Source organism: Siniperca chuatsi, linkage group LG14 (genome assembly GCF_020085105.1).
Source record: "Siniperca chuatsi isolate FFG_IHB_CAS linkage group LG14, ASM2008510v1, whole genome shotgun sequence".
In the NCBI taxonomy this organism is placed as follows: Eukaryota; Metazoa; Chordata; class Actinopteri; order Centrarchiformes; family Sinipercidae; genus Siniperca; species Siniperca chuatsi.
In genome coordinates, this window is record NC_058055.1 from 7,135,442 (window position 1) to 7,162,515 (window position 27,074).

The following is a 27,074-nucleotide window of genomic DNA, read 5'->3' on the forward strand; positions in this document are numbered from 1 at the left end:
CGCAGTGTTAATACTAGGCTAACACATCCCAGGCCTGGTAGTCTGATCAGAAGTTTTCAAAGAGAGAAACGGAACTCAGCTCTATGAAGAGAAATAGAAAAGAACAGTTCTTTGTTGTAGTCAGTGTAATTTCATACCTGCAATCTAAATGAACTGTAATGAACCATTACTTTATTTTTATTTTTTTTATTGATTTGGTCATTAACAAATGTACTTAAAGCAAGTCAGAAATATAATGGATCAATATCCATCTTTCTTTTCAAGCAGATGTGTGATCAAACAGGATCTTGTCATATCGAGCTCAGATATTATGGTCGAATACTGGTATTTTTAAGGACATTTTTATTACCCTGGTTTGTCTGCATGCAGTCAGTGAAATTGCAGTGAAGCTTCAGACAAAGACGCTTGCTGCAAGTACATTATTTTGATAAAATAACTAAAACACCTTTTACTACAATACATATAATACCACAAACAGTGTATACTCAAAAATTACCATAGAAATTAATCAACTCCTCTCTTACAACTTCAACAAAAATTGAACGATATAAACTACACAAAGGCGGCCTTTCATTGTAGGGCTTTTACATTAATATATTATTGTTGTTATTTACAATAATTTTATTTGTCATGCCAAGTATTTATCAAACCAAGAATTTAAAATTAAGATTATAACATCTTTTAGCTCTGTCAAGGACTTTCGTCAAGGATGTTTGCACAATATGAATGGGTCGATTGTTGCCATGGTGATTCTATAATACTGATATTTTATTTATTTATGCTGTTTTATGCTGATCCAGGAATGGAAAAACAGCAGTCTTGTCAGAGTTGGCAGCATTGAAGTGTGATTATTTTTCTCTCATTCTACAGTATTTGCTGTCATTTGTCATGTGTGTGTCAAGACGGTTCAGCAACCAAGTGTAAACTTGTGAAAAATATCTCTTGTTGAATATGTTGTGTGCAGTGCTCAGCTATGCAATACTAAATGAAGTTGTATATTTTGTGACATACAGTAAATACCTAGAGTCAGCACAAGACCTTCCTGCCTTACATTTAATTGTCTGCAAGTTTGAGTAACTCTAAATAAGATATGAGTCATTCTGAACAGTCCCAATGCCCTCATTCCCTCATTTAACTGGAGCAGTAATGGGGCTTTGTGTTTAGCTCTGTGGTGATTTGTCAAGCTGCCAGTATCCCTCATCTCCGTAGGGCTGGGAGGGAGGGGAGGTCACAGGGGTTACAGGATTTAGACAAGAGACACTCTAATGTCAAAGGTAAATGGCAGTCTTCCAGTTCACTGCAGCTTGGCAGAGTAGTTTCAAAGTTTAGTGAGACTGTCAAAGCTGATTGTGTGCTCAGCTCAGTGTTAATCAGGATAGGGAAGACCAACAGCAAACCATAGCAACAGGGACCCCATGAATATAGTGTAACATTCGCCCTCAATGATAATAACAACTGCAGCAGCTTTTCATTCTAAAGAGAGACTAAAGAATTCATTGAGGTGATCTTGTCGAGTCATAGTTATGGCACTGATACAGCATGAAGCAATAATTGGAAATATGTATGTATAAGATGTCTAAGTATGTTAAATTGGGCTTTGATGGCTTGGCTTTTCCACTCTGCTGTTCCTTTTTAGATGCCTGCAGTTGAATCTCGTTTAGATACTGTGCATAAATTATTGTAATTACTCTAATATAGTATTAGCTTATATTATCATACATGACAAGTGATTTCAACCTTATTATTTTGTATTCTGTAAACCTTTAATTCTCTATTTAATTTAATTCTCTATTTGTCCTGCGCTAGGGCTAGTTGAGCATGGGCGAAACTGGACAGCCATTGCCAAAATGGTAGGCACCAAAAGTGAGGCACAGTGTAAGAACTTCTATTTCAATTACAAGAGACGTCACAACCTGGACAACCTGCTCCAGCAGCATAAGCAGGTAAGCTATTTGCTATCTGCTTTCTGTTATGGTCTGTCATTAAACTGCTGTACTGTAATGTATGAACTCTAAATGCTACTTTGTGTCTTTCTGTTTCCCAGGATACGCGGCGGGCTCGTGCTGATAGGTCTCAAGGTGAAGGTCTAGCCACAGTATCACCTGATGACGATGATGAGGACAACCCTGATGACAGTGAAGGTTAGAGAGATGGATGATAGGAAGCATGTGCTCATTGTTACACACACAGACACACACATGTCCAAATACATTTGTTTTGGACTTTCTTCCTGTTTATCTGAGATCAGGCCTAGGATAACTGGGGTGAAGGATGCACAGCAGGCTGATCAAGCTTGTATCCAATTTTTGTCTTTGCTTATGAGTTGTGGAGCTTCATGCTTGATTTTACCAAGTGTTAAGTAAAGAGAGTATGGAGAGAAAGACTGCAGTGATAAGTACAGTGCAAAGATGGGAAGACTGATCCAAAATGCCCTCTGAATTGTCATGTAAGGATTTCATTTGAGTTGATGGCAATGTGCTTGCTCTCTACAGACTGTAGTTTTAATGCGAGGAGAAAAAAGGATCAAATGAAAAAAATCAAGGGGGGAGTGGTGGAGATAAAAGATATGAACTAATTCTGACTACATGGGCGCCTGTTGCATAACAGTTCTTGGCTTTGAAGACTCAACAAAGCCTGCTCTTTGAACACAAAGTGCTGGTTCACTTGTTTGATCCAGCAAGCCTGCCTGTCTACCCGCCTCCCTCCTCTCCAGAGGTTGTTATCTTTGCTGGCAGCCCACTATGAAAAAGATAATGTGCTGTGTATAGAAATAGATTATTATGAATGTTGCCCTAATTAGCTGGTTTGTAAAATCAACATTTAGTCTTTTCAACAGCAAAGTGAGTTAATATGTCTTTCTGTTGGAGAATTGTCATGCTTAGCAGATGTCGTCCAATGGAAATTAACAAACTGCTCTTTTGAGGTCTTGGTGATCTGCAGCCTGTGGATCTCGCATTATACACATCAGACAGTAGAGCACATGAAGCCAGATGAGGCATTAGTACAGCTCTATTAAAGTGTACTTACAAACATTGTAATGGTTGTCATTTGGATGTTTAGTAACGTTTCTTCTCTGATTTTGGTTTGATACATATAATGCATCTGCAAATTGTTTTTGCATAGACATACTATCTGGAATACCATCTCCATGGCAACAACAGCAGCGGTAGAGAATATGCAAACCAGCAGGGGCAGCCAGATTTTTAAATACACAGTTTCTATCATAACAATGTTTGATTTTGTCTTGTCTTTTGTCTCTTGACATATTGTATATCTACACAGCTGGCATTTGAGTTACTTAACCTCAGGTGTCAAAGGACCAGATGATTAATTTTGTATTTTAAAAGGCTGTTTTCTTGTATCTTTAAAGCCTTGGACTTACAAAAACTGGTCATAGATTAGATACAGTAGGAACTGGTAATTACGTGTATGTCGAAGCAAAACGTGACAATAGATAAATTCCAGATGGGTAGGAAAGAGATGACAGCATTTTGGATTATTATTATTATTTTTTAAATCATTTTTGGGTTATTCATTAATTAATTCACTTGTTTCACGTTTATGATACACTTGGTCTTTCAAGTAAAGCTTTTCTACATGATAAATCACCTCAGTAGGGAGATTTATGTTGTGACAGATGTACATTTATTTTCATAATTATATTTGTTGCCCTCTATTCCTAAATGGCATTGAAATTGGTTTAAAAGTCTTGTGAGTGTCAACGAGTTTCATGCATTGTTTGACATACTAATTCACTAATGCTAGTTTAATTAATACTTCTTATGCTTCCTCAGGTGGTGACAACAGCTCTGATACAGAAAGTGCCCCCTCTCCCTCTCAGGCTGACTCCTCAAAGTCTGGCGACTCCAAGAGGACAGACAGCGCTGCAGGAGATTCTCAGTGCTCTGACCAGGACAAAGGTCAGGCCAGCAATGGAAAGGCCCTGGAGCCCTCATACGGGGAACTCTGTGTCAAGGAAGAGAAAAGCCCAGAGAGTGAGACTGGATCTCAGGAGGAAAAGGCCAGGATGGCCCCCTATGCAGGCTCAGTGCATCCCAAAACTGAACCTCAGGATGTGGACATGAAGACTGGAGAGGTTCAGGTCAAGATGGAGCCAGAGATCAAGGAGAGAGGAGAAAAGGGAGATCATTGTGAGAGGCAGAGGGAGCTCCACTCAGATAATGACTCCAGCGCCACATGCAGTGCTGACGAGGATGTGGAAGCAGAGCCTGAAAGACAGAGGTGTATTTTCACAATCATTATCTTTGTGTTTTCATGTTGTATATACATAATTGGTGTTACAAGAACAGAACATGCTCATGGCTTTGAGTGTGACATATACATTTTGCATTGTGCCTCTGCAGAATATTCTCCATGGAAAAGCCTTCATTGCTCAGCCCTCCAGGCTCGGTGCTGGTGTCCTCACCCAAACAAACCCAACTCAACATCCAGCAGATGCAGCAGCGGGCAGCTGCCATCCCACCTATGGTTAGTCACAGTTTCAGGTTGATCCATTTAGACTGGCACGGAAGCAGGTAACAGGTTGGAAGCATCCCCACACATTTCCCACATCAATCATTATGAGCAATGTGATAAGATAAGAAACTATAGGTGTTTATACTTTCAGCCTTTTAATCACTGTGTTGTATGTACCCAACAGCTCCATTGTGTGATGTACTGACAATGAAAACCTTTTTTGCGATCTGTGAATCTGGGTCATTTATCTACCATAGTCTTGATTTAAGTGTAAGAAGTATAGAGTTTTACTTTTATGTTCATTAAATTTGTCTCATATCCGTTGAAAGCAAAAGTTATGCAGCGAATGCACTTTTTATTTGAAGTTTGGTCAGTGCTCTCTGTACAGTGCTTCAGTACTCAGACATATATAATATAGCACTTAGTTCATATCTGGCATTCCAACTCATCTGGACCTTTTCCCTCCTTAACTTATCTAGGTGACTGGTCCTTTTGGCCCCGGTGGTGTACCCATCAGTGGATTTGCAATGTTACAACACCAAATCAAAGCAGCGCATGAGTCTGCACACCAAGAGGAGAAGCAGAGGCAGGATCAAGGAGACCTGGAGCGCAGACCCCCCTTCAACACCCGCAGCCCCACCATACTAGACAGAGATGGTAAGAGAACAAAAACTATCCTCATTCTGTCCTCATCTCTCCTTATTCCTGTTCATCGCTTCATCAGCCTTGTTCTCTGTCGCTGCTAGCAGTGGACTATTTATAACTAATGCATTTTTTAGGCCCCATTAATTTTTGTACAGTTTCAAAAAGAAAACGTTTGAGGGTGATCTGGACTGTCGTAATGTGGAGTCAAGAAAAAAAATGTTAGCTAACCCCGTTTTACATTTGATGCCAACTTGGAGCTGAACTCTGCATTGATGCTCCTCTTGAAATGCTTTTGGACGAAGAAGGGGGCTGTGATGTTTGTATTTTTTTTTTTTTTTTTTTTTTAAGTTGACTTGAGCGTGTCAGAGTAGGACTTCTTTAGGACTGCTTCTGGGCAGTCAGACATAGTTCAGCCACTTAACTTCAGAAGGTGCCGCAAAGTCACTAGGTAGACTGCATTACGACTTGATTTTTGCAAAGCTTTTAGCACCTTTTAGTCAGAGTGCTGAAGAGTAGAGCAGCTGTCAGTAAGCAGCTGAGCTTTGAAGATATTTATTACATGGGTTTCAGCGGTGTGTGTCCAGGCGGCGGTGTTAGCTGTATGGGCCTGTCCATTCTAGGTCAGCTCAATGCTCACTGGCATTGAGTTCTTGTTTTAATAGTGGTTGTCTTCCCTTTGTCCTTATGCCTGTGTACTGCAGGTAAGCCCTTACCCTACATGCCTTATGACATGAAGCTGGCTCTGGACCAGGAGGCCCACTCTGGTCGGCCAGGCTCTCCCTACAGACTCTCCCCCAGAGAGCTGAGCAAGGCCTCACCCCAGCCTGACCCCAACGCCCCCAATGCCTCTCGCTACAGTGTGCCACCAGGTAAAAGCACACATCTTCACCTCCCTCCCATCTTGCCTCCTCCCTTCCCTTGCTGATACAAACTAGCCTTGCCTGACTCGCATTGAGTCTTTTATGTTTGACAATGGAGGCACTTTTTTGACTGTTGGCAATAGAATGTTATATAGTTTGGACTGAAATAAATGCAGTATACTTAATGTTTCAGCCACTCTTATATTTCAGTTTGACATGTTTTAATATTTATAATTTGTTGTCTTACAGGCTGTCATGATAGCCTGTTTTTATGTCTCTATACACAATTGCTTAATTGTCTTTATTTGAAGTTAAAGTTGGAGCAGAGGACGGCAGTGGAGCTTTTCATCCTGTCATAGGTTGGGGTTTGGCAGTGTTTTAGAGCACTTGTGCATTAGATAAGTCCGGTTGAATTTCCTCTTATCCAAAGGTATATGTACCCACATTGGGGTTACACCATGTACTGGATGTATTAAGTCAATATTTAGCTGACACGAGAAATACATTTTGAAACCTATCCTAGTAAAGTTCATGTTTATTTTATTAGGTGCTCGGATGGATCCCCTTTTAATAAGAGCCAATAAGTGGGTCTTTTTGTGGTTTGTTTGATGAATCACAAATATGTGCTTTTTAGGCCACTCAGAGCCCCGATCCCTGTGTGAGGGAAATGCACTGCGCTTGTACACGTGTGTACCAGTACAGTGGAGGTCAAACAAGCATGAGCCAGCTCTTTCTGGTATAATCACATACTAGAGAGTAGATTGGTGATTTTATAACTGCAGCGAATACGTCAATGCATGATTCAGATATTTTTGGGCCTGTCCATAAGTGCACAGAGAAAACACTAGCACACTTCTTTGACCCCTAATCTTGGCCCTTGTACTACATTCTTCTCTCAAAGAGAGGCTGAGATGGTGTGTGGCACTGCGAGTCAATAGTTGCCATAATTACAGTTTTATTTTATTTTTTGCATAGAATAGCATAACATTACACTATTGCACCCTGAGCTGTAATGAGATTTCTAAATGTGAATCTGTATATGTGTTTGACATTGTTGCAAGGGTACACTGGTAAAGTGTAGCATATTTCAAGTTCAAATATCCTCTGTATGTGGTAATAAATTATGAATCTTGGAATCATAAAATTGAATAACTTTGTTAGCCGTGACCGGCAAACGAGCGGGCTTAGTTTTATTACTACACTGCATCCATTATCACCGTCTCCACTTTCACTTTCATTCACTATGTCCTTACTAGAGTTTTGAATCATACATTAGTTGAATTTCACAATGAAACTTCCCTTATACACGAATAGTGAGCTTCCTCCCCTGGCCCATCAGTCATTATGCTCCTCTGAAACAGGATTTTTATTGCTGTTGTGACACTGTTTGAAAGCTACAGGTGGGTGCTAAAGGTGGATCACCCAAGATTTCATGCATGCAGGACGAGTTTCAGATATTTGCAAGAATTATATAGTGATACTAGAGCAAAGGAGTAGGATCAAAACTATAAACAAGTTTGATGTTGATCTTGCTGGCAGATTTTAGTTTCTCATTATTTCATAGACCAGCATGCATTTACTATATTTACAGAATTATGGTTGGAGGACAGCAGTAAAGGATTGCTTCTGCTTTCGGAAGGCAAAGGGGTGCAGTCCACCACTTTACGGAAAACACAAAATATTCCCTGTGAAAATGTCTGCTGCTGTTGTTGATGTGGAAATGACATTTGGACTTTTACTTCAGTTTGATTACAATATTTTTTCTTGTTTGTCATTTGGGGCAAACATGTTTCTCATATACTGACAATTAGGTTATTGTCCCTAATGTTGAACTGCACCATCAATGATAATGTTCGACACACAGTCTCCCCTGCAACAGGGATTTATACATTTGTCATAGACTGGCTTGTTTTCTTATCTGTCCCTGTATGAGCCAGCAGGATGACGACATCTATGCCCACTCCAGGAACTCTCACACAGCCATTTGCATTTTTGATTTTGTAGAGTGCAGAGCATGAGGCATGCTCCCTGCATGGAGGTTACTCCCGGTCTTTGTGTGTTATAATTCGTCTGCTCAGCTTTCCCAAGAGACGGTAAAGCAGACAGAAGGCATGGGCCAAGGTTACCTCCAAGTTGAGGACAGGCTAATTACTGAGGTCTTTAGTGCTTACTTCACCACTCACTGGAGTCTGTCAGAATGAAGCTGAATATTTTATCATGCAGTCTTTGATGGGAAATGGAACTTAATGGAACCCTTATGTTGGGTGGGTTGAAGTTGTGGTGTCTGACAGGCAGAAGACATTTAGAGGACAGGTCTAGCTTACTGGGTGAGCTAATATTAGTTGTTTTAGGATTTTTGTGTGAAGAAAGTTTTTAATCCATTGCTATTTATGTAGGTATTTAAGTTGGCTGGTAATCAGTTGTCTGATTTTTATTTTATTTTTTTGTTTGTTTGTTATTTTTTTCATATTCCCACCAGTCCTCCACCCTGCCCCCAACCAGCTGGTCCCGAGTATGCCAGATGGAGTCCGCATGACGTTCAGCAGACCCAGTCGACCTCCCAACATTCCCTCTCCTCCTCCACTCATTCCAACCACCAAGCCCACGGACAAGCCCTCCTTCATACAAGGAGGCTCCATCTCCCAGGTAAGACACCAGGGGGGTGATGGCATTGGTCTACTGGTGAACCGAGTGGAACAACCCTCCTCTTACTTTTCTACACCACTGACATTTACACCAGAGCGAAGACAAGGGAAGGGATAACAGACAGGGAAGAAGAAGACTGCAAGCTAGTAAACATAAAGTAAATTATGCTGGTTTTAAAATACTTCAAAAATCTGTTTTGCAAATGTTTTATGAAGAAGGAAATGCATTCCACACATTAGTTAGAGCTCAAGAATACATACAATGCCTTGGTGAGTAACACTGAATGTAAACACAATCTTTGTTTGTTTACAGAAAAACTCCACAGGGCAGCTTTAATCATCAGTTTCATGTGAGCTGTCACTTAGAATGAACATCTGGGTTTGATGATGATATGTTTTCCCACTATAGACACCATGACACACCAAACAGTGTTTATTTACCCATTTATCAAAGGGAAACTTAATGCAGTCTTGTATGTGTCAAGTTATACCATCCTAATAAAATGAACATTCTTGTAAGTTATTCTCCCAAAAAAATTACCCAAGGAGTTTTAGGAATCTTAGTACTAAACTAAAACACTGGAGCAGAGTCTAACCCAGACCTCATCCCTGAACCTTAATAGGAACATGTTGTTGGGTTGACTTTGTTAGAACAAACAGGGCTCCAGACGAACTCTTTACATTGGTGGGACTGGTGCACCTAAGTTTTTTATTTAGGTGCACTTAATAATACGTTTTAAGCATTACCTTTTTTGGGGGGATAATATACACAAGGTAGATTTATTTATCATTTTAGAACAGAGGGTTGTATAACGAGATTTGAGTTGTATTTCCCTTCATGCTACTCACAAAAACAAATGTTATATAGGCTAATATTTGAAAGAATACATTAATATATTATCCTATTTCTAGTACGTTATTTCTTATTTCACCATTTTAATTCTACTTAATTCTCCACCTTATTTTAGTGTTTACTCACAAACTACTTTAATCTGCTCACTTTGCTTTTCCCTTCTGTTCTCTTTTTCTTTTCTCTACACACACACACATACCTACACTTCTGGACTCCTTCATACACACCGGTTTGCCCCGCCTGACTCTTCCTGTTTCTGCTCTGTTAACTTTCTTCAACAGCAGTATGTTTTATAAAGTCCACTTGCATTTTGTGTTTTTTCACCTGCGATTCCGTTTTCAGGTGAGCCCATTTTTGGTCGCATGTGCGTATGCTGGGTCCATACCACGAGCAGTTTGGTTGAAATTCTGAACTTTTATGAATATGTCCGAAGCTTTGACCCAGGAAGGTTCACTACAGTGTTTTAGAAAATCATGTATTTTCTATTAGTTTGGGCCCATCAGTGTTAAATGTGTCTCAGTGCTTATTAGGAAGCATCAATTAAAAAGAATTTTCAATAGAATTACCATAGATCAGAGACACAGAATTGGATGCAAACTTTGAATGGCTGTAATCAATTTCTTATCTATTTTGAACAGGCCAGGAAGAATTAATCTTTATGAAACTAAATTTATAGGGAATCAAGGATCAATGAAAATACATGCCTTTTCCATTTGTTTTTCTATGTACAGCTTTGTTGACTGTCATTACACGAGCTAGGTTTTCTTGGTAGAAATGGAATGAGCTTCCTGTGTGTCATAGTGCGACAGGACTTAATGATTTATTTATTAGCTGTTATCACATCATATACTACACTTTATAAATGAATACCTGTAACACAAAGGATTATCAACATCACTTGACACCACTTTCTTGTTTTCATGAACATAGTGACCTGACCTTGAAATGTGTTCTTTGTTCCTGTTTTCCCAGGGAACTCCTGGCACATACCTGCCATCCCATGCTGTCTATGGGCCAGAGGGGACTAAGAGCACTGTGGGCTCCATCTCGCTAGGTCTGCCTCGGCAACAGGATCCTAACAAGCCGGGTAGGACAACAGACTGCCACATTACTGCACCATATTTTCATTGTGCAGTTCAGACAAGGCACTATTTAAATAAAATGAATTAACATGACATAAACACAATAGTAGGCTTGTATGCAACTTTAGACAGACATTAAGGACCCACTTAATTTAATGACACCTCTGAGGGATTCCTATATTTTGAAAGCCATAAGGTTTTATCTCTCTACATCATAACATTTTCCTAAAGCAAGCTTTTATTGTATATCTTTTTTTGTTCAAACATATTACAAATAGATGGGTCACTACTGGTACACATGTACAATCTGCTGCATGCTTTTTGCCATTTGTTGTGATGACTAAAAGGTAAAGTTGTGAAAATGTATCCATCCATCCATAAACCAGAATAACCTTTTAATCTGACATCACCTGAATATTTTCAACCAGGGTTGCATCCACTTTTTGTAAAACAGTGTCTTCACTGTCACTGAACCTGAGCTGTTGCAGTTACTGTTCCAATCTTGATGTTGTGGCCATTGCATTAAAAAAGAGCATCTATTCCCATCCTTCATGCCCATCAGAATCAGGTTTATTGCCAAGTAGGTTTACACATAAAAGGGATTTGTTTTGGTATTTTGGTGCATAACAATAAACATAGTAAGTAGAAAATATAAATAAAGATAAAGCAAGTACTGCAAGTCAAGAAGCATACATAGAAAATTGACAATAAGATATGAAAAATATACTGAAGAAATTTTAAAAAGGTACTTAAATATGTACTTATTTATCATACTTATTTTGCATCTTGCTACTTATCATTCATCCTCAATCACAACAGAGAGGTGTCTCTTACCCACTCTCTTAAAAAGAGCACATGTAGCTCACAGAGGCAAAACAAATTTATCATGGAGGAAGCTCATTTCAGATTAATGAATACATTGCCAGAACATTTATACATATGTTGTGTTAAGTTTCAAATACTAACAAGCTCACTATTAATATCTCCACGTAGGCCTGTGTGGATAAGGTTCATATTCTCATTTGCATTGCCACCAAATGTTGACTGAGCCACATTGCATAATATGTTACTTAATGAAATGAGATTGTTCAGGACAATTAAGGACATACTGACCCTGAAAAAAAGGTTGATGATTAAAACATCCTTTGGACCTTTTGAGCACAGCTCTGTTTTGTTACTCCAAAACTGACAGAAACTGAGGCACTAATCCAGATCAAAAGCCATTTTTTCTCAGTATGCTTGAGAAATTTCCTTACAGTTGACCTCTGAACTTCCTACACACTGTCTCTCTTTGGTCTCTTATCAGAGGTATTCTTACCACAACATACTACACCAATAGAAACAACTGTCCCGTAGAGTAGTGGTTCTGTAAATCAGGCACTGATGTACCTTGATTTTAGAACTGGTTGTATACGAGTTCTCCAGACCTTAATTTCTAGTTTTCATTGTTTCGCTTTACATATATCTGTTTACATAAAACGCACTCCTATGAATACCATTGCTTCAAAAATGACAATATATTATGTGTTTTGTTTGAAAGATCATGCTGTTTTACAACTATCATTCAAGCACTGGGAATAGAGCTGCCACTAACAGCTATTTTTCTATCGATTAATCTATCGACTATTTTACTGATTAATCTAAACGATTAATTTTCCTCCAAAAAATCAAATAGACCATTAAATTGGAGTTTATTTTAACAAACTGTATGTCATTGTATAATGCAGCACAAAAAAATGTAAACAAAGGTTTACATATTAAAGTGCAAAACTCTAGGTTTAAACTGGCAACTCCAACATGATAAAAAATAAACACACACACTGGCACCGTCAATCAACGTAAAATAATAAGGTTAATAAGCCCAGATTCTAACCTATACATTTTGACAAACACTTTTTCAATGGAATTTCTAAGGTAGCAGACAGACAACTTTATGACTTTAAGCAGCTACAAGGACAAAATATATTAAAAAGCTCTCCTTACTAATGAATAGACACCACTATGGTTTCAGAAACAAAACCCGATGTCACACCGGTCACTATGATAGTCTCCCATTTGTGTCCTCGCTTGGTTTATTTCGTGTACCCAGCTTCGACGTCTGTGTCTGGCTTGCAGTCTATGCTGAAAAATAGCAATACCACGAAGCATCCTTTGGTTTGTGTTCATTTGTTTGAGAGACAGAGAGAGAAAGAGAATGAGACACTAGATGACACCAACCACACATGACTTAACTCTACTTTTTTTCTCTGTGTAACTCTCCAGGAGCTGCAGTTCCATCCATACAGGACAGCAGAGGCAACCCAGCAAAAGTGGGCGAGGGTCTGGCTTTCAGAGGATCAATCACTCAGGTACTAAATTAAGTCTTTTTAGTGTAATTACATGATAGAAGCTCTGAATGGATAAATGACAGATAGAAAGATAGACTTTTTAATTTGTCATATATTTAAGGATATATGTTTTTGCTTTTTATGTTGCATTATAACTTTGCTCTTTTCTAAAATAGGGCACACCAGCCCTGCCCCAGTCTAGCATTGCTGCTGACCTCCTGAAGGGCACAATCACAAAGCTGGCCACAGAGGACCTGAGCAGCCCAGACAAGACCAGACAAGACCAGCTGGCTAAAGGTCATGTCATCTATGAAGGCAGGATTGGTCACATAGTCTCCTATGATGGTAAGTGCTATTATTATTATTATTATTATTATTTTTATATTTTTATATATATATATATATATATATATATATAATAGTATTACTCATATACCAAATAATTGTTGAGCATTTCTTTACCAAGCACACAATTTTGATCATGAGTTTTTGTGTCCAAAAGCTATCAAGAACCCCAGAGAAAACACCCGCAGCCCCAGAGCAGGCCATGAGCTGAAACGCACTTACGACATGATGGAAGGACCCATGGGCAGGGGACACCCTGGCAGGGAAGGAGCCCCATTCGAGGGTATTGTTTGTGTGTTAATGAGTATACACTACGTGACCTGGTTTGTTTCTTCTGTATCAGGAGAGTGATGCTGCTTGTTTGTTTCTCAGGGTTGATTAGCAGAGCCTTGCCCAGAGATGGTCTCCATGGAGATTCTAAGGAAAGACCATTGATCACTGGATCCATCATGCAAGGTAGTTAATTGTAAAGCTTGCCACATTCCCATAAATCACTCACTGTTACTAGTAGCATCAAATAATGAGAAAAGGCTGACATACTTTTCAAATGTTTCCAGGAACACCTCGAACCGCTGCAGAGACCTATGAAGATGCCATGAAATATGGAAAACAGATAAAGCGAGAGAGCCCACCGATCCGCTCATTCGAAGGGGGTATTGGTAAGGGCAAGCCCTACGAGGGAGTCAATACTATCAAAGAGATGGGACGCTCCATTCACGAAATCCCCCGACAAGATCAATCTGGCCAGGACATCTGCAAGACCCCTGACATGTCAGACAGGAGGGGTGTGGAGGGCTCCATATCTCAGGTAAGATAGTTTGAGTTTTGAAGAGCTGGCCAGTATTTTTGTGTGGACAGCATTTACTACTGCCATTCTTTAGATCTGTTCAGTGAACACATTGCCATATTAATGGCTTTTATATTTGGCATTTATTTTACCTTAAACCTTTTGATATGGAATATGTAAAATCAACAAATATACATAGTGGATGTAACCAATAATAGTAATGATGATTTGATGACTGACCTGTTGTTCCTTTCATTTACCAGATGCACCCTCTCAACCAGTCTACTATCAAGCACAATGTCAAGTCCCTAATCACCAGTCCCACTAAGCATCCCCACAGCATGCCCCAGCTCGAGGCCATGGAACGAGTCAAATATGAGGAGACCAAGGCAGTACGCCACACTGTGGTCAACTCCACCACCTCTGTCCTGCGCTCCACACACCAGGAGGCTAGCAAATCCCAGCTTAGCCCGGGCATGTATGAGGACACCAACGCTCGCAGGACCCCTGTTAACTACAGCACCAATCCCGGGTCCCGAGGGTCACCCATGCTGGGACGTACTCCAGAGGGTATATTCCATAACCATTTTATTCGCAAACTGTGGAACTTCAGGTTCTCAGCCATTAATTTATTGTCTAACACTATGATTACAACAGTGTTAGATGAAATTGAATTAGACATTTATCTTGCTAAACCAGGTCATCTTATTTGCTAGAACAGGCATGTTAGGAGTAATTAGTAATGGGCATTGAGTGAACTTTTATTGCTGATCTTCTGTGACTGTATTGTCATGAGATGATATTAAAGGTGGGGTATGCAATTCTGGAGAAATCCAATACCATGACAAACACCATGATATAGAGCGAACAATGACACAGCAAGTAATATAACTAACGTTAGCTAGGTTGTGGGTTAGCTTAGCTAGGTTGTGGGTTATCAAACCATCCCTACAGTTGCTGCTGCGAAGCTAATGGCCAGAGGAGGAGACAGTTTCCCAGAGCCAACGCACAAGCTCCAGACAGCGATGCGATACAACTCTCCTGCTACTATAGCTAACATCACAACAGCAGCATATCTTGGCAAACTAGACAGTAAGCTGAATGTCCGTGTGCAAGTCATTTAACGTTACCTGACACACAAACCATGACTGGAATAGTGTTGTGTGGCTCGGTCCGAGCCACTTTGTTTGTTTAGCATTTACAGAGCCAGGGCTGTGTACAAACAATTTTTTTTCAGTGCACACATAGAACGGACAGCTAGTGGACCATGAGGAGATATTAGCTGAATTAGACAAAAAGAGGCGTATTTGATTAGAATCGCATACCCCACCTTTTTAAGTTGTTGTGAAACTAAGCATTAATTGAATAGATGAACCAAGTGTGTTCCTCTCTCCTACAAAGGTGGTATGAGCTCTGCAAAATCTGCTGCGCATGAAAGAAAGAGTGCCATGACTCCGACACAGAGGGACAGTGTCCCAGCTAAGTCCCCAGTGTCGGGTGGTGATCCTGTAGCCTCTCACAGCCCGTTTGACCCCCACCACCGGCCTGCTGTTCCTGGGGAAGTGTTCCAAGCCCACCTGTCTCCACATCTGGACCCCACAATGGCCTTCCACAGAGTACTGGATCGTGGTACAGTGTTTAAATCCTTTCCACTGTTTCCACCATAACTACAAACAGAGCAATAATAGCCTTGATTCTGAGTAAATTGACGAAAGCAGCTCAGCCCCTCTAATTCATAGGCACTACATGTCCAGGATCTTTTTCAGCTATTGACGTCAGCAGTTGCGATCAGTATCTGTGAGCCTTCTGTTCATATGTTTTGTTTTGTTTGTTCCTTTTTTTCCCTCCTGTCCTCTGCTACAGCCTTCATGTTCCCCAGGCAGCCATCCCCAACAGGCTACCACAACACCTACCAGCTGTACACCATGGAGAACACGCGGCAGACCATCCTCAACGATTATATCACTTCCCAGCAGATGCAAGTCATCCCTCGACCTGACATGGCCCGAGGCTTGTCACCACGGGAACAGCCCGTCGCTATCCCTTACGCAGCCGGAGCTCGAGGTACGGACCTCCACCAGCTGACCCTCTCTCACCTGCCACAACAGGCAGGGGAGAGGCCGTGGGCAGGAGGGGCTGTAGTATACAGACTGTGTGCTTGTGAAGTAGTGGCTACCTTTTCCAGACGCCCAGAAGCAAATGACCTAGTCAAATTTTTCTGATTTGCTCTTTATATTGGGGCTGCAACTGATTCGGCTACTACTCAATTTATCAATTGGGAATGATCATCCAAATCTCCATTTGCTGAGTGGTTGCCTCTTACAAGTTGACCACTATTCCACTCCTTTTGCAGCCCTGTTGTTTACTGATCAATCTGTATTTGGGAGCACTAACAGATGAAGGTGATGGGTTACAGCTAACTGTATACGGTGTTCATACATTCAGAAATTGATGGATCAGTTCTTGTTGTTCACCGCTGGCCCTTTGCTTCTGTCTGTAAAAGGAATTATTGATCTAGCCCAGATGCCTCCAACTATCCTGTTGCCTCACCCTGGGGGAACAGGTACTCCCACTTTGGAACGCATCGCCTACCTCCCTGGAGCTCAGCCCCCTTTCCCTCATAGGGCTTTCAACCCAACCTCCATATCGCCAGGTGAGGACCCCTCCCTTCCCTATACCCCGTGTTCCCTTATCTTCCTTGCCACGATCTCCATGTTCCCTCACACATCTGTAAGCGTGCAGCCCTTCACTGGCCTGAGGTGTCAAAGATCAGTTCTGCCTGTCCAGTCACAGATCAAGTCGAGTCTTACTGCAATCATACTGGGAGGGATTTCTCACTAAACTGTCTGACTGTTGGATGGCAATAAAGTGATTTTCTTTTTTACCTAAAGAAATTGTGCTCCTTAATAGATCATTTTTAGGGGCACAAATATTTTTGGTTTGAAATGTTAAATTGTTTATACCCTGCTCCTCTTTGAATGGTCAAGTTTAACTTTTTTTTTTATGTCTGCAGTTTAATCTTTGTAATGTCTTGTAATTCTCAGCCATATTATATAAACTTATAACTCTTATAATATGTAGACTCAAATTCACTAAAGTAAGCCTTAAAAAACTTAAAATGGTGATGAACTCAATCACAGTAAAAAGTGACCTGATCTATAGTTTTTTTCTTTTCCACATTGAAATGCAAAGTTGTATTTATGTTTCACTCCAATTAAGATCGTCTTAAAGTTTTAATTGTAATTTGACACAGTTTAAAGGCATTATGAATATTTTAAGTGTTTATGCAACTAAAGCAGCAGCACTGTAATGAACCCTGTGTGGTCTGTTGCAGTCATGGTTTTGTCTGAAATGGTCATTATGGAAATATTCCTGAGACAGAATATTACCATGATTGTGCTGTGATACATTAAGGACTTGTCAGCAAGGCCATATGGTTCAGATTTCTAAAGGAAGCCTGATCCATCCTGCTGAGACCCTGTGTGTAGTGTGTATAAATCCTGTGTGTGTGTGTGTGATGTCTGTCATTGTTGTCCTCAGGCCACCAAGCCCATCTTGCTGCTGCCGCTGCTGCCAGTGCAGAGAGGGAACGGGAGAGGGAGCGTGACCGGGAGCAGCAGGACAAAGAGAGAGAAAAGGAAAGAGAACGGGAGCAGAGGGAAAGGGAGCGGGAAATGCGAGAACGAGAGCGGGACCGGGAGCGAACCAATGAATACATCCGCGGAGGTACATCTACTGTCATTAGTCATCACCGATTCCATACAAATCAATGCTAAGACATAGAATGACAACAAAATAAGTACCTGATAAATTTCCTTTCTTTTGCTCACCTCCTCGCACATTGTCTGTTATGCTCTCTGTTTTTATCTCAGCCTTTAAAGTAGTAGGATTGTCAGTTCCACAGATAAAATTAAAACATCAATAATATTAAACAAAATTGCTATTCGTTATGGAATGAGCATGGCAGTGTCAGATCCGTTTTTAGGCCTGGAGGAGGTTTGTGAGGCCAGGTCAGACAATGTGTGCTGAGACATTCCGATGGACCACTTTCAGACTGAAAGGGGAGGCGGATAGAGCTGCTGGTTGTAGTAGTATGACATGGAGGGAAAAACAAAGATTGGATAGAACACAAATAGAGAAACCAATATTTATGACTTTGTCTACTAAATTGGTTTGCCCTGACAAAAGATCACTGGTACGCACTGAACAATATCTCGGTTTTTACTTGTTTGATTGATATCATTTGTTAAATATAGCACATCCTAGAAATTCACTTACTCTACACTGCATTTTTTGACTTCTTAAGGCTGTGGTCTTTCAGAATGTATGTTTTTATCACACAATTATTTATTTATTTATATTGCACAACAATATGGACACAAAGGTAAAAAAAATCACTTTTAAAACCTGGGCATGCTACAAAACAGTGCTGTATATAATGTATACATAAGGTAGCTTAATACTGTCATGATTGTTAGACAGCACGTGCTCTTGGGCACTTTATTTTGAAACCCACTGTTAAAATGTTTTATGTATGTGTGTGTATCAGGTGGACCAGAGCAGCCAGGGCGACCAGGGAGTCGAGGTTATCTGCACTCCCCTTCTCCCTCTCTCAGGACGCAGGATGTAGTGGTTCAGCAGCGGCCTAGTATCTTCCAGGGCAAGAGTGTCATCACCTCTCTAATGCAAGTCTTAACCTATTCTAACTCTGCATTTACATCAGCTCACTTACACTCTTTTGTTCTGTGTGTGTCTGTTCAAGTATGTGTGGGGTTTTGTCCTCAATTTGTATATATATGTTTAAATTTTGGCCAGCTGTGTGTGTGTCTCAAATATCTCTAGTTTATATAAAAAATCTGGACAGTAGACTTCAGATGCATTAGTCGGACAAACCACGTCTTTTAACTGAACCCATCCTTCAGGAAATATGGTTGATGCTTTCATCTCTTTATTTCCTCTTCAGGCCCCATTCAGCAGCAGCGACAGCAGCAGCTCAGAGTAGCTCTCGCTACAATACTGCAGCTGATGCCCTGGCTGCTCTGGTGGACGCTGCAGTCTCTGCCCCGCAGATGGATGTGGCCAAGGTGAAGGAGAGCAAACATGAACGGGATGATGACATGTCCTCGTCGGCTGCAGCTCGGCGAGCAGCTAGCCTCTCCGAACAGCAGCAGCAGGAGGCAGAAAGACGATCCATGCAGTCACCATATGGTGGTATGTCTCTGCCAGGGGGTAAGCCCCATTCAGCTTACTCTGAGGGCCCTGGAGTCGGGGGTAAGGATAAGAGCCCTCAAACCTCAAAGTCCCGCATTGAAGAGGAGCTTCGGACTCGTGGAAAGACAACTATAACAGCCGCTAACTTCATTGATGTCATCATCACACGGCAGATAGCCTCGGACAAAGACTCACGAGAGCGAGGCTCTCAGAGCTCTGACTCCTCTAGCAGTTGTGAGTGTGTTGGAAACACGTGGAGATAGCTGAGATTATTCAAACTGCACGTTAAGTGCACTGTGAGACAGCGACACCATCAGTTAGCTGAGTGGACAAGCACACCAGTTAAACCTTAAATGTCATCTTTTTCTTAGAGTAGAACATGACCAAACCTTAATATTCTGTCCTTTGCTTAGCATAAATAGTAACTCTTTGTCCATACTTGTCTTGCAGTGTCATCCAGTCGATATGACAACACTGGTGGAGGAGCCATTGAGGTGATTAGTCCTGCTAGTTCCCCAGTCCAACCCCAACAGGACAAACCAGAAGAAGGGCAACAACAGGCATCTGGTATGAACACAACAATTGTTTGTTCAAAGATTGTTTCAAGATTTTGTGCTTCAGGTCAAAGTTGAAATATAATAGATTTGGCTGTGAAAGCTAAATTTAGCTCCTAGTCAAGTGGAGTAAACATACCATAGCTTGAATGACTTAACCCAGTGATCTTGTCATTTGATACTGTCAGACACCTCTGCACCAGTCTCGTCACCAGACTAAACTTGAAGTTATTCCTGTCACCTGCAAACAAATGTAGATCAGTTGCTACGCTCTGTCCCTGGTCAACCTTCACCAGCTGGCATGCGGGCCTACGACATGAGTCGTTACCGGCCGTCAGGGGAGCAAGCACAGCCCAGTGCCCAGCAGCCCCCCTCCTCCCAGGCTGACAGCTACTCCCAGGTCCCCAAGACTCACCGGGTTATGACCTTGGCAGACCACATTTCGGTAAAAAATGCTGGAGATTCTGAAAAAGCAATGCAGCACATACCAGATTTACCATGTGCATCAACCCAGTATACCTAACTAACCTGGTTTTGTGGTCATTCTCTGTCATGCAGCATATCATAACCCAGGACTTCGCCCGGAATCAGGACCTTCCTCCAGTCTCCTCTTCGGCTTCAGCCACATTCCAGAGTGTGGTGCCACCCATGTCCTCTTCAGGTCGAGCTAAGGTGCCCAGTCGCTACAGTCCTGAGAATCAGGTCCAGGCCCCACACCACCAGAGACCCTCCAGCAGAGTTTCCCCAGAGAATGCCCCTGACAAGCCCAGAGCCAGGTACCTGGACTGGCCAGTTAACCCTGAAATAATCAGAGTGAGTCTAATTTATTCCTCAACATTTGTCTCTCTCTGCTCTCCGTCTAGGCCTGGTAAATCTCCAGAGCGAGGCAGCAGGCAGATGGAGAACTATGAACCCATCTCTCCACCACAGAGCTACCAAGGCATGGACAAACAGGAGGCTGGCGGGCCTCCACCCCAGAGGCGAGAGGCTGACACCTCCGAGATCAGGTAGAGGATCTCCACAGTTTGGATTTATGACAGTTTGAAGTTTGAAGCTGTCAGCCCAACAAGCCAGTACATTTCTTAATACATCATAAAATGGATTCAGAATTTATATTAAATGTTGCCGGACTATAGTCGCGCACACAATTTAAAGGTTACTTACATCATTCGTTGGTTACAATAAAATGTAGACGAGAGAGAGGGGAGATGATTTTTCTATGTGTATCTTGTAAATGTGTATTGAGATATAAATGTCTTGTCACCTACAATAATGTTGTAAATATTAAATAACCAGTATTTCTACACTTGATCTACACATTGCTAAAGTTAGTCTGTCCTGTTAGTGCCCTGACATTTGATGCTTGACTGTATTAGACTGTAAATCAATTTCTTGTATGGATGCCAGCAGGCAGTGTTCCCCTGTCAGCAGTCGTTTGCATCCCACTGAGGTTGAAAGTGCCTACTGCCAAGTGCTTGTTGCCCCAGTTACCCCATTGCTGTTTGACTCTTTGCCTTTTGTCTGGTTCAAGGAGTGACTCACGATCCCCAGGGAGTGTCAGCTATCTGCCTTCCTTCTTTACCAAGCTGGAGAACACCTCGCCAATGGTGAAATCCAAGAAGCAGGAAATCTTTCGTAAGTTGAACTCCACCTCTGGTGTCGGTGATTCTGATGTTGGTAAGTGGGTCTTCTCTTATACTCTTCCTCTAAACTAACATGCATGCATCAGATGATGGAATGAACTCTGTTAATATGTGTGCATGCAAGACATTCATGTTTAATTCATTTTATAATTTTATAAGCTCATCAAGCATGTGATAACATAAGAACAGCTTGACTTACTGTATCATTTCTTGTCAGACATTTAGATTTTTTCAACAGCTAATAATTGTCTTGCAGGAAATGCGCAACCAGGCACAGAGATTTTCAACTTGCCTGCTGTCACCAGCTCCAGTAAGTAGCAGTGAAACTCGCTCAGACATATCACAGTCCAATCTAGTTGATTTCTCCTTTCTCATTGTATGTTTTGGTGTGTTATGATTTGTAGGCAGCATCAACCCCAGGAATCACTCTTTTAGTGACCCAGCCAGTAACCTGGGCCTGGAGGACATCATCCGCAAAGCATTGATGGGCAACTTGGAGGAGAGACAGGAAGAGCACCAGGGAGGAGTAGGGCCTCAGTGTGCCATCAACAACACACCCGGCACAGGCAGTGACGCCCGCCAGGAGGCCAACCCATCACCCAGTATGGGTAGGCATGAATTACATTCCCAAATTACACATTCAGAAGGGATGATCTTATGTTTAACATGTTGCTAATTTACACATTCTGCCTGTTTTGAATCATCAGGCAAGCAGAAGCAGGGCAAAGCCAACAGCCGGAAATCAAAGTCACCTAACCTGGGTCAGGCCTACGCTGGAGGGGAGCGTCCCTCTTCAGTATCCTCCGTCCACTCCGAGGGAGATTATCACAGACAAGCCCAAGCCCAACCCCAATGGAGCTGGGACGACCGACCCTCATCCACAGGTGAGCTGTCCAGCCTCTGCTGTCAGTGTCTGCAAAAAAAATCTGGTAAAATCAGACAGAAATACCTGGAGCCAGTTCATCCACATTTTTTTTCACTTTCTCTTCTCCTTCTCTGCCCAGGATCCATGCAGTTCCCTTACAACCCGCTGACCATGCGCATACTGAGCAGCACGCCTCCCACCTCCATAGCTTCCCCCGCCATACAGAGCCAGCAGCAGCAGCAGCAGCAGCAGCAGGCACCTACAGCTGGAGCCCCTGTAGGCCAGCAGCGTGTGTGGCAATCTCTGCTGTCAGAGCAATATGAGACCCTGTCTGACAGCGACGACTGAGCCCTGCTCACTACAGCCCCAATAACCAGAAGAGAGGCCTGCACCGAGGCTTGTCTATTCACCCCCCTTTCCCAGAACCAACCTTGCTCACTGGCGAGTATGACAAATAGATGGGGTGGTGTCCTTTTTATTTTTGGTGCTATGGCGCCCTCTGGCTGTTAGCTAAGAGTACAAGCATCAGCCTGTGACAGGCAGGGCTCTCCAGAACAAGACTCGCTTTTGGTCCGGAAGCACTCACCCAGCCTGTCGGGGAAATAAACAAAACTCGACTGAGGGGATGACATGAGCTATAGTGAAGATGAAGAACTTAATATGTAAAAAGAAACAACATAAGAGACTATTTCTGAATTTTGTTTGATTTCTGTAAAGATATACCTTGTCTTTAAGAAAATCATTGTATGTAAATAGAGTAACCTTTTGCAGTGTTTTTCTTAACTTGATTATTTCTTATTTTAATGTCGCTTTTAAATTGATCCACTTTAAATGGGAAGAGTAGGGGTGTAATCTTTAATATCACAGTTGGTCTCTCCCAGTCCACCCCCACCCCACGTCACCTGACACCCACTCTAATGTTTTTACCATAGCGACGCTAAGAGAGACCGGACCTTTGGTTTGTACTTGACCATGAGTGGAGCACAGAGATTGTGCCACCCTGCACACCATCCACCAAGCACCACCAGAGCCTGAACATCATGGACATTCGAGGATGAAAAAAAACAGACTAACATTTCCAACAGCATTGATGTTTGATGCCTGTCTTCGCCACATAGTGGAGATAATGCATGGATTGTAACTATCAGATGGTAGAGGTAACTTCTCACCCCATTCGAGACAGAGAAATGTCTTCACAACAAGTTGAGAACACTGGTGTCATAGCAGGAAGGTGAAAAGTCTGATATAAGCTTAATTTTGCCGGTAAAGATATCCTTATGACTACTCCTAGACCCCCGTCTGAAAAATGAAAGTGAGCCAATGTTTTTATTTTTATTTTTTTCAATAGAGCCATGGTGTGTCACATGTAGCTGTCTCTCTCTGCAGTTTCCAACCTGTCCAGAATGATCTGCTCTGCAACGTTGTCATGGTAAAAAAAAAAGTATGTCAGGTTTTGCCATGCCTTGTGACTTGAGAAAGAAGGCAGCTTTAACTAATTTTCTCAGAGATATACGTTGGTGTTTGGTGTTTGTATTTGTTTCTGTAGTCCCTATCTTTTTTTTTTCTTTTTTTTTGATACTGTCCTGACAAAAATCTGAACTCTGTAAATTGTCTTTCCATTACACAAAAAAGACAAAACTAACCAAACATAAAGAATGGTCTGCACCATTGTTGCACTTTTTTGCTTTTGTAGCTTTTGACAAAAAAAGCATACTACCTGCTGTGTAACTTATTCAACCTCCAGCACAGGAGTATACTAAGATGTGCTTTAAGTTTTTCCCACCACTCACAGAATTCTCTGTTTTCTTGTAGCTGGTACATGATTTTGTAGTGTGACACTTGCATCACAGTTACAGTTTTAAGTGTATGGTACCGTTAAATGTTGAGAAGTTTGCTGTCATGGTGATTCAAAACCGTGACCACTTTATCTCTGCTTTCATTGTGTCAATCAACAGACATAAAGCTTTGAATATGAATTATACTAGGTCAACTTCATAAATGGCAGTAACGTTCCTTTGCAAGTCTTTTTTAGATATGTGAAATAATACCATATTTTGACTCTTTCAGCTTACACTTTGCTCAGTTAACAAATCCATTCTGCTCTAAACTTGACATTTCCTTTGTTCCTTTGATTTTGAATCATTTGTCATAGCACATGTTCAGAATTTTATTTTCAACATCTTTATTATTCATCCTGTTTTAGATGGGATGTTTTGTGTTTACAAAGGCAATGACAAAAAAAAGTTTACAAACTTGAATCTTAAAGAAATCCGACATGAAGCCGAAAAAGAATTGGAGCATCTTTTCAGCTCTTTATCACACACACAGTGGTGACTTTTTTTTTGTCTTTTTGAAATTGAGACTTGAAAACCCGTGTATCCTATGATGTTGAAATGCAATGTTTGTATCGCACAATGTCTCTTAGTAGGCTATTACAAGAGTTCAGACCAATCAAATAAAGTGGATCAGTTCTCCACCACTGAAAAATGTATAGGTCCTTAATAGGTGTGCCATCTATTTATTGACCCCTAGGATTTTCTTCTTGTACTGTAGATTGTGCCCTAGTCATAATTCTCATTGACTCAGGTGTACCAAAACTCTTCAGGTTAATTTTATTTTGTGAATTAATGCAATATAAAATGAAAACATTATGGTGTCAGGAATTGCAATTTGTGGTTTATCCAAAAAGAAAAAAAAATCCCATGTAATATGGGCAAATATGTCTGACATCTCAGGCTTTAATAATGATTCTCAGACTTAAATTGAATGTGAGGTAATTAGGCAGAGATGTTAATTTAATTACAACTAATCACATTGGGGCCCTTTGTGGTGCAGATAAATAGTTAATGTAAAATACAGGTTTTGCTACATCCCCATTTCTACTGCTGTCAGGTTAACCTTTCAACCCATACATATAAACATGGACCATATGAAAAATCAGCTGTTGAGGTACATCATGGCTTGCATATTCTATGTGCTAAATGAAGATGATGGTGATTATTTTCTTAAAGCAACTACAAGGAGTTTCTAACTGGTTATGAAACAATCTCGATTTAATACTGATGCCTCTATATGACCTACATAAGCAAATGAGACCATCAACGAGAAGATTGGCTGTTTCTTTGTCGGTATTCTAAACGGCTGTCACCGGGTCGGAGTCCCTGCGAAATCAGGCGAAATAATTTACGGAACTCAGACCGGAAGAGCCTATGTTTACATTTTCCCAGGCAAAGTTTCGCACTGAGTAGTACTATTTTATTTGGCTGTGTACAGTCCATGGAGGTATAGGTCACGGTGGACATTACTGTAATACAACTGGCTTATAACATTTTATGTTGGCCTTGCTACCGAGCTATATCTTGCTGTTGGCTTATTATTATGAAGACATAACATTATTAGGGACTGTTGATAACTTTAGCTTTCTCAACAAAATGACTATTACCGAGCAACTGAATCTGTTAGTTGTGGGCTTACATGTAGCCTAGGTGTATGAACAGTACTAAAACAAAGTTTATTTAGTTTCACCATCGTCATATTACAATTATTAATCTTACATAGCCACAATTAGATACATTACCACATCGCTATACAGCTGTGTTTAAAAAAAAGAAAAATAGTATTAAAAATAAGTTGCGTCTTTCTTTCACTCGCTTCCAAAACAAATGCACGCGCTAGCCAGACACGGGACGAGACGAGACACGAGGCGGTGGAAACACTACCGCTTTTGTCCACAGGGGCCGCCAGAATCAACACAAAATGAAAGTTTCTTGTAGTTGCTTTCTGTTCATGATGGGTTAAAGTATGGGTTACTGCAGTCAAGTTGATGGTGTATTCATAATGTCATCCTGTTTAACAGTCATGAGGCTGAGACTGACTGCCAAAGTGCAAGTTAATGCACAGCAATAGACCTTTCTCACAGCAGACATTTGGCTTGTCAAACAGAGGTGTAAAAAAAATAACTATCAATGGCCGCTTTCTATTTAGGTGTGCAAGTGTCAGGGGTCTGGTATAGGTCTGTTTCACAGCAGATATTTTGACATCTCATAGCAGTAAGAGCACAGTTGTTACTAATAACATGAATTATGGCTCTGTTCCATTCAAGTATCACACATCAGTGACCCAGCATGCTCAGTGCCAGGAGCCTGGAATAGGCACACCTAAGTGGAGCAATCAGTGTTACACATGTGCTTTTGCTGCTATGACATGTCAAAATGTCTGATGTGAAAAGGACCTGTTGTGCATGCTAGCTAGTTATTAGTTGGACCTGTGCTAAATGTCCTCCATGTGATAGGCTTATTCCTGTCTCCTGACTCCTGCATTATACTGCTTTATCACTGAAACAGACTATGTCAATATCAGATACACACCAAAGAATTATTGTCATTACTCTATAAATTAATTGGAAAGTCACAAAATTGGTGTGTTATATGGCAACACAAGTAAATTAAATAGTATGACTCAAACCAAGTATAGCTTGTCATTAACATGTCAGTTGTCTGGTGGAGCAGTGATAGCAAGTTGGCATGTATATACAGTACATGTATCTGTCTGGGACTTGCTTGTCTTTCACATATTCTCAGTGCTCTCATTAGCTACATCTCAAACAACGTGTCTGAATGTATGCAATAGTTGCCTTGGACTCTATTTTCGGTGGTAGCAGGGACATGAAAATAACCTCCACCTCATCCGTTTGCAAGGCACAACACTGTTACTGTTAGGTGTCTCCCGGCAAATAGGCAGACATTTTTCTGACTGAAAACAAACGTTGGAGCCGGAAGTCG

The 27,074-nt window shown here is 41.2% G+C and overlaps 1 protein-coding gene across 6 annotated transcripts in view; it reads left to right on the plus strand.

The window, feature by feature from the left end:
- The window catches only part of ncor1 (nuclear receptor corepressor 1), a 57,585-nt gene extending 32,801 nt beyond the window's left edge, over positions 1 to 24,784 (plus strand). For 2 of the 6 annotated variants that reach the window (XM_044222108.1, XM_044222109.1), the window contains exons 18-46: positions 1,807 to 1,943; positions 2,045 to 2,141; positions 3,795 to 4,242; positions 4,365 to 4,488; positions 4,956 to 5,133; positions 5,823 to 5,990; positions 8,461 to 8,627; positions 10,452 to 10,566; positions 12,824 to 12,909; positions 13,065 to 13,233; positions 13,391 to 13,516; positions 13,606 to 13,689; positions 13,791 to 14,041; positions 14,284 to 14,590; positions 15,422 to 15,649; positions 15,884 to 16,084; positions 16,524 to 16,673; positions 17,561 to 17,746; positions 18,570 to 18,705; positions 18,984 to 19,465; positions 19,682 to 19,798; positions 20,043 to 20,230; positions 20,344 to 20,561; positions 20,649 to 20,792; positions 21,317 to 21,462; positions 21,685 to 21,738; positions 21,833 to 22,036; positions 22,136 to 22,312; positions 22,433 to 24,784. In XM_044222108.1, the coding sequence (XP_044078043.1) occupies positions 1,807 to 1,943; positions 2,045 to 2,141; positions 3,795 to 4,242; positions 4,365 to 4,488; positions 4,956 to 5,133; positions 5,823 to 5,990; positions 8,461 to 8,627; positions 10,452 to 10,566; positions 12,824 to 12,909; positions 13,065 to 13,233; positions 13,391 to 13,516; positions 13,606 to 13,689; positions 13,791 to 14,041; positions 14,284 to 14,590; positions 15,422 to 15,649; positions 15,884 to 16,084; positions 16,524 to 16,673; positions 17,561 to 17,746; positions 18,570 to 18,705; positions 18,984 to 19,465; positions 19,682 to 19,798; positions 20,043 to 20,230; positions 20,344 to 20,561; positions 20,649 to 20,792; positions 21,317 to 21,462; positions 21,685 to 21,738; positions 21,833 to 22,036; positions 22,136 to 22,312; positions 22,433 to 22,641 (5,297 nt within the window). In that variant the 3' untranslated portion in view covers positions 22,642 to 24,784. The remainder of the gene's footprint in view (positions 1 to 1,806; positions 1,944 to 2,044; positions 2,142 to 3,794; positions 4,243 to 4,364; positions 4,489 to 4,955; positions 5,134 to 5,822; positions 5,991 to 8,460; positions 8,628 to 10,451; positions 10,567 to 12,823; positions 12,910 to 13,064; positions 13,234 to 13,390; positions 13,517 to 13,605; positions 13,690 to 13,790; positions 14,042 to 14,283; positions 14,591 to 15,421; positions 15,650 to 15,883; positions 16,085 to 16,523; positions 16,674 to 17,560; positions 17,747 to 18,569; positions 18,706 to 18,983; positions 19,466 to 19,681; positions 19,799 to 20,042; positions 20,231 to 20,343; positions 20,562 to 20,648; positions 20,793 to 21,316; positions 21,463 to 21,684; positions 21,739 to 21,832; positions 22,037 to 22,135; positions 22,313 to 22,432) is intronic. The other 4 variants (XM_044222110.1, XM_044222113.1, XM_044222111.1 and 1 more) reach the window with 4 other exon arrangements.
- The last annotated feature ends 2,290 nt before the right edge of the window (positions 24,785 to 27,074 follow it).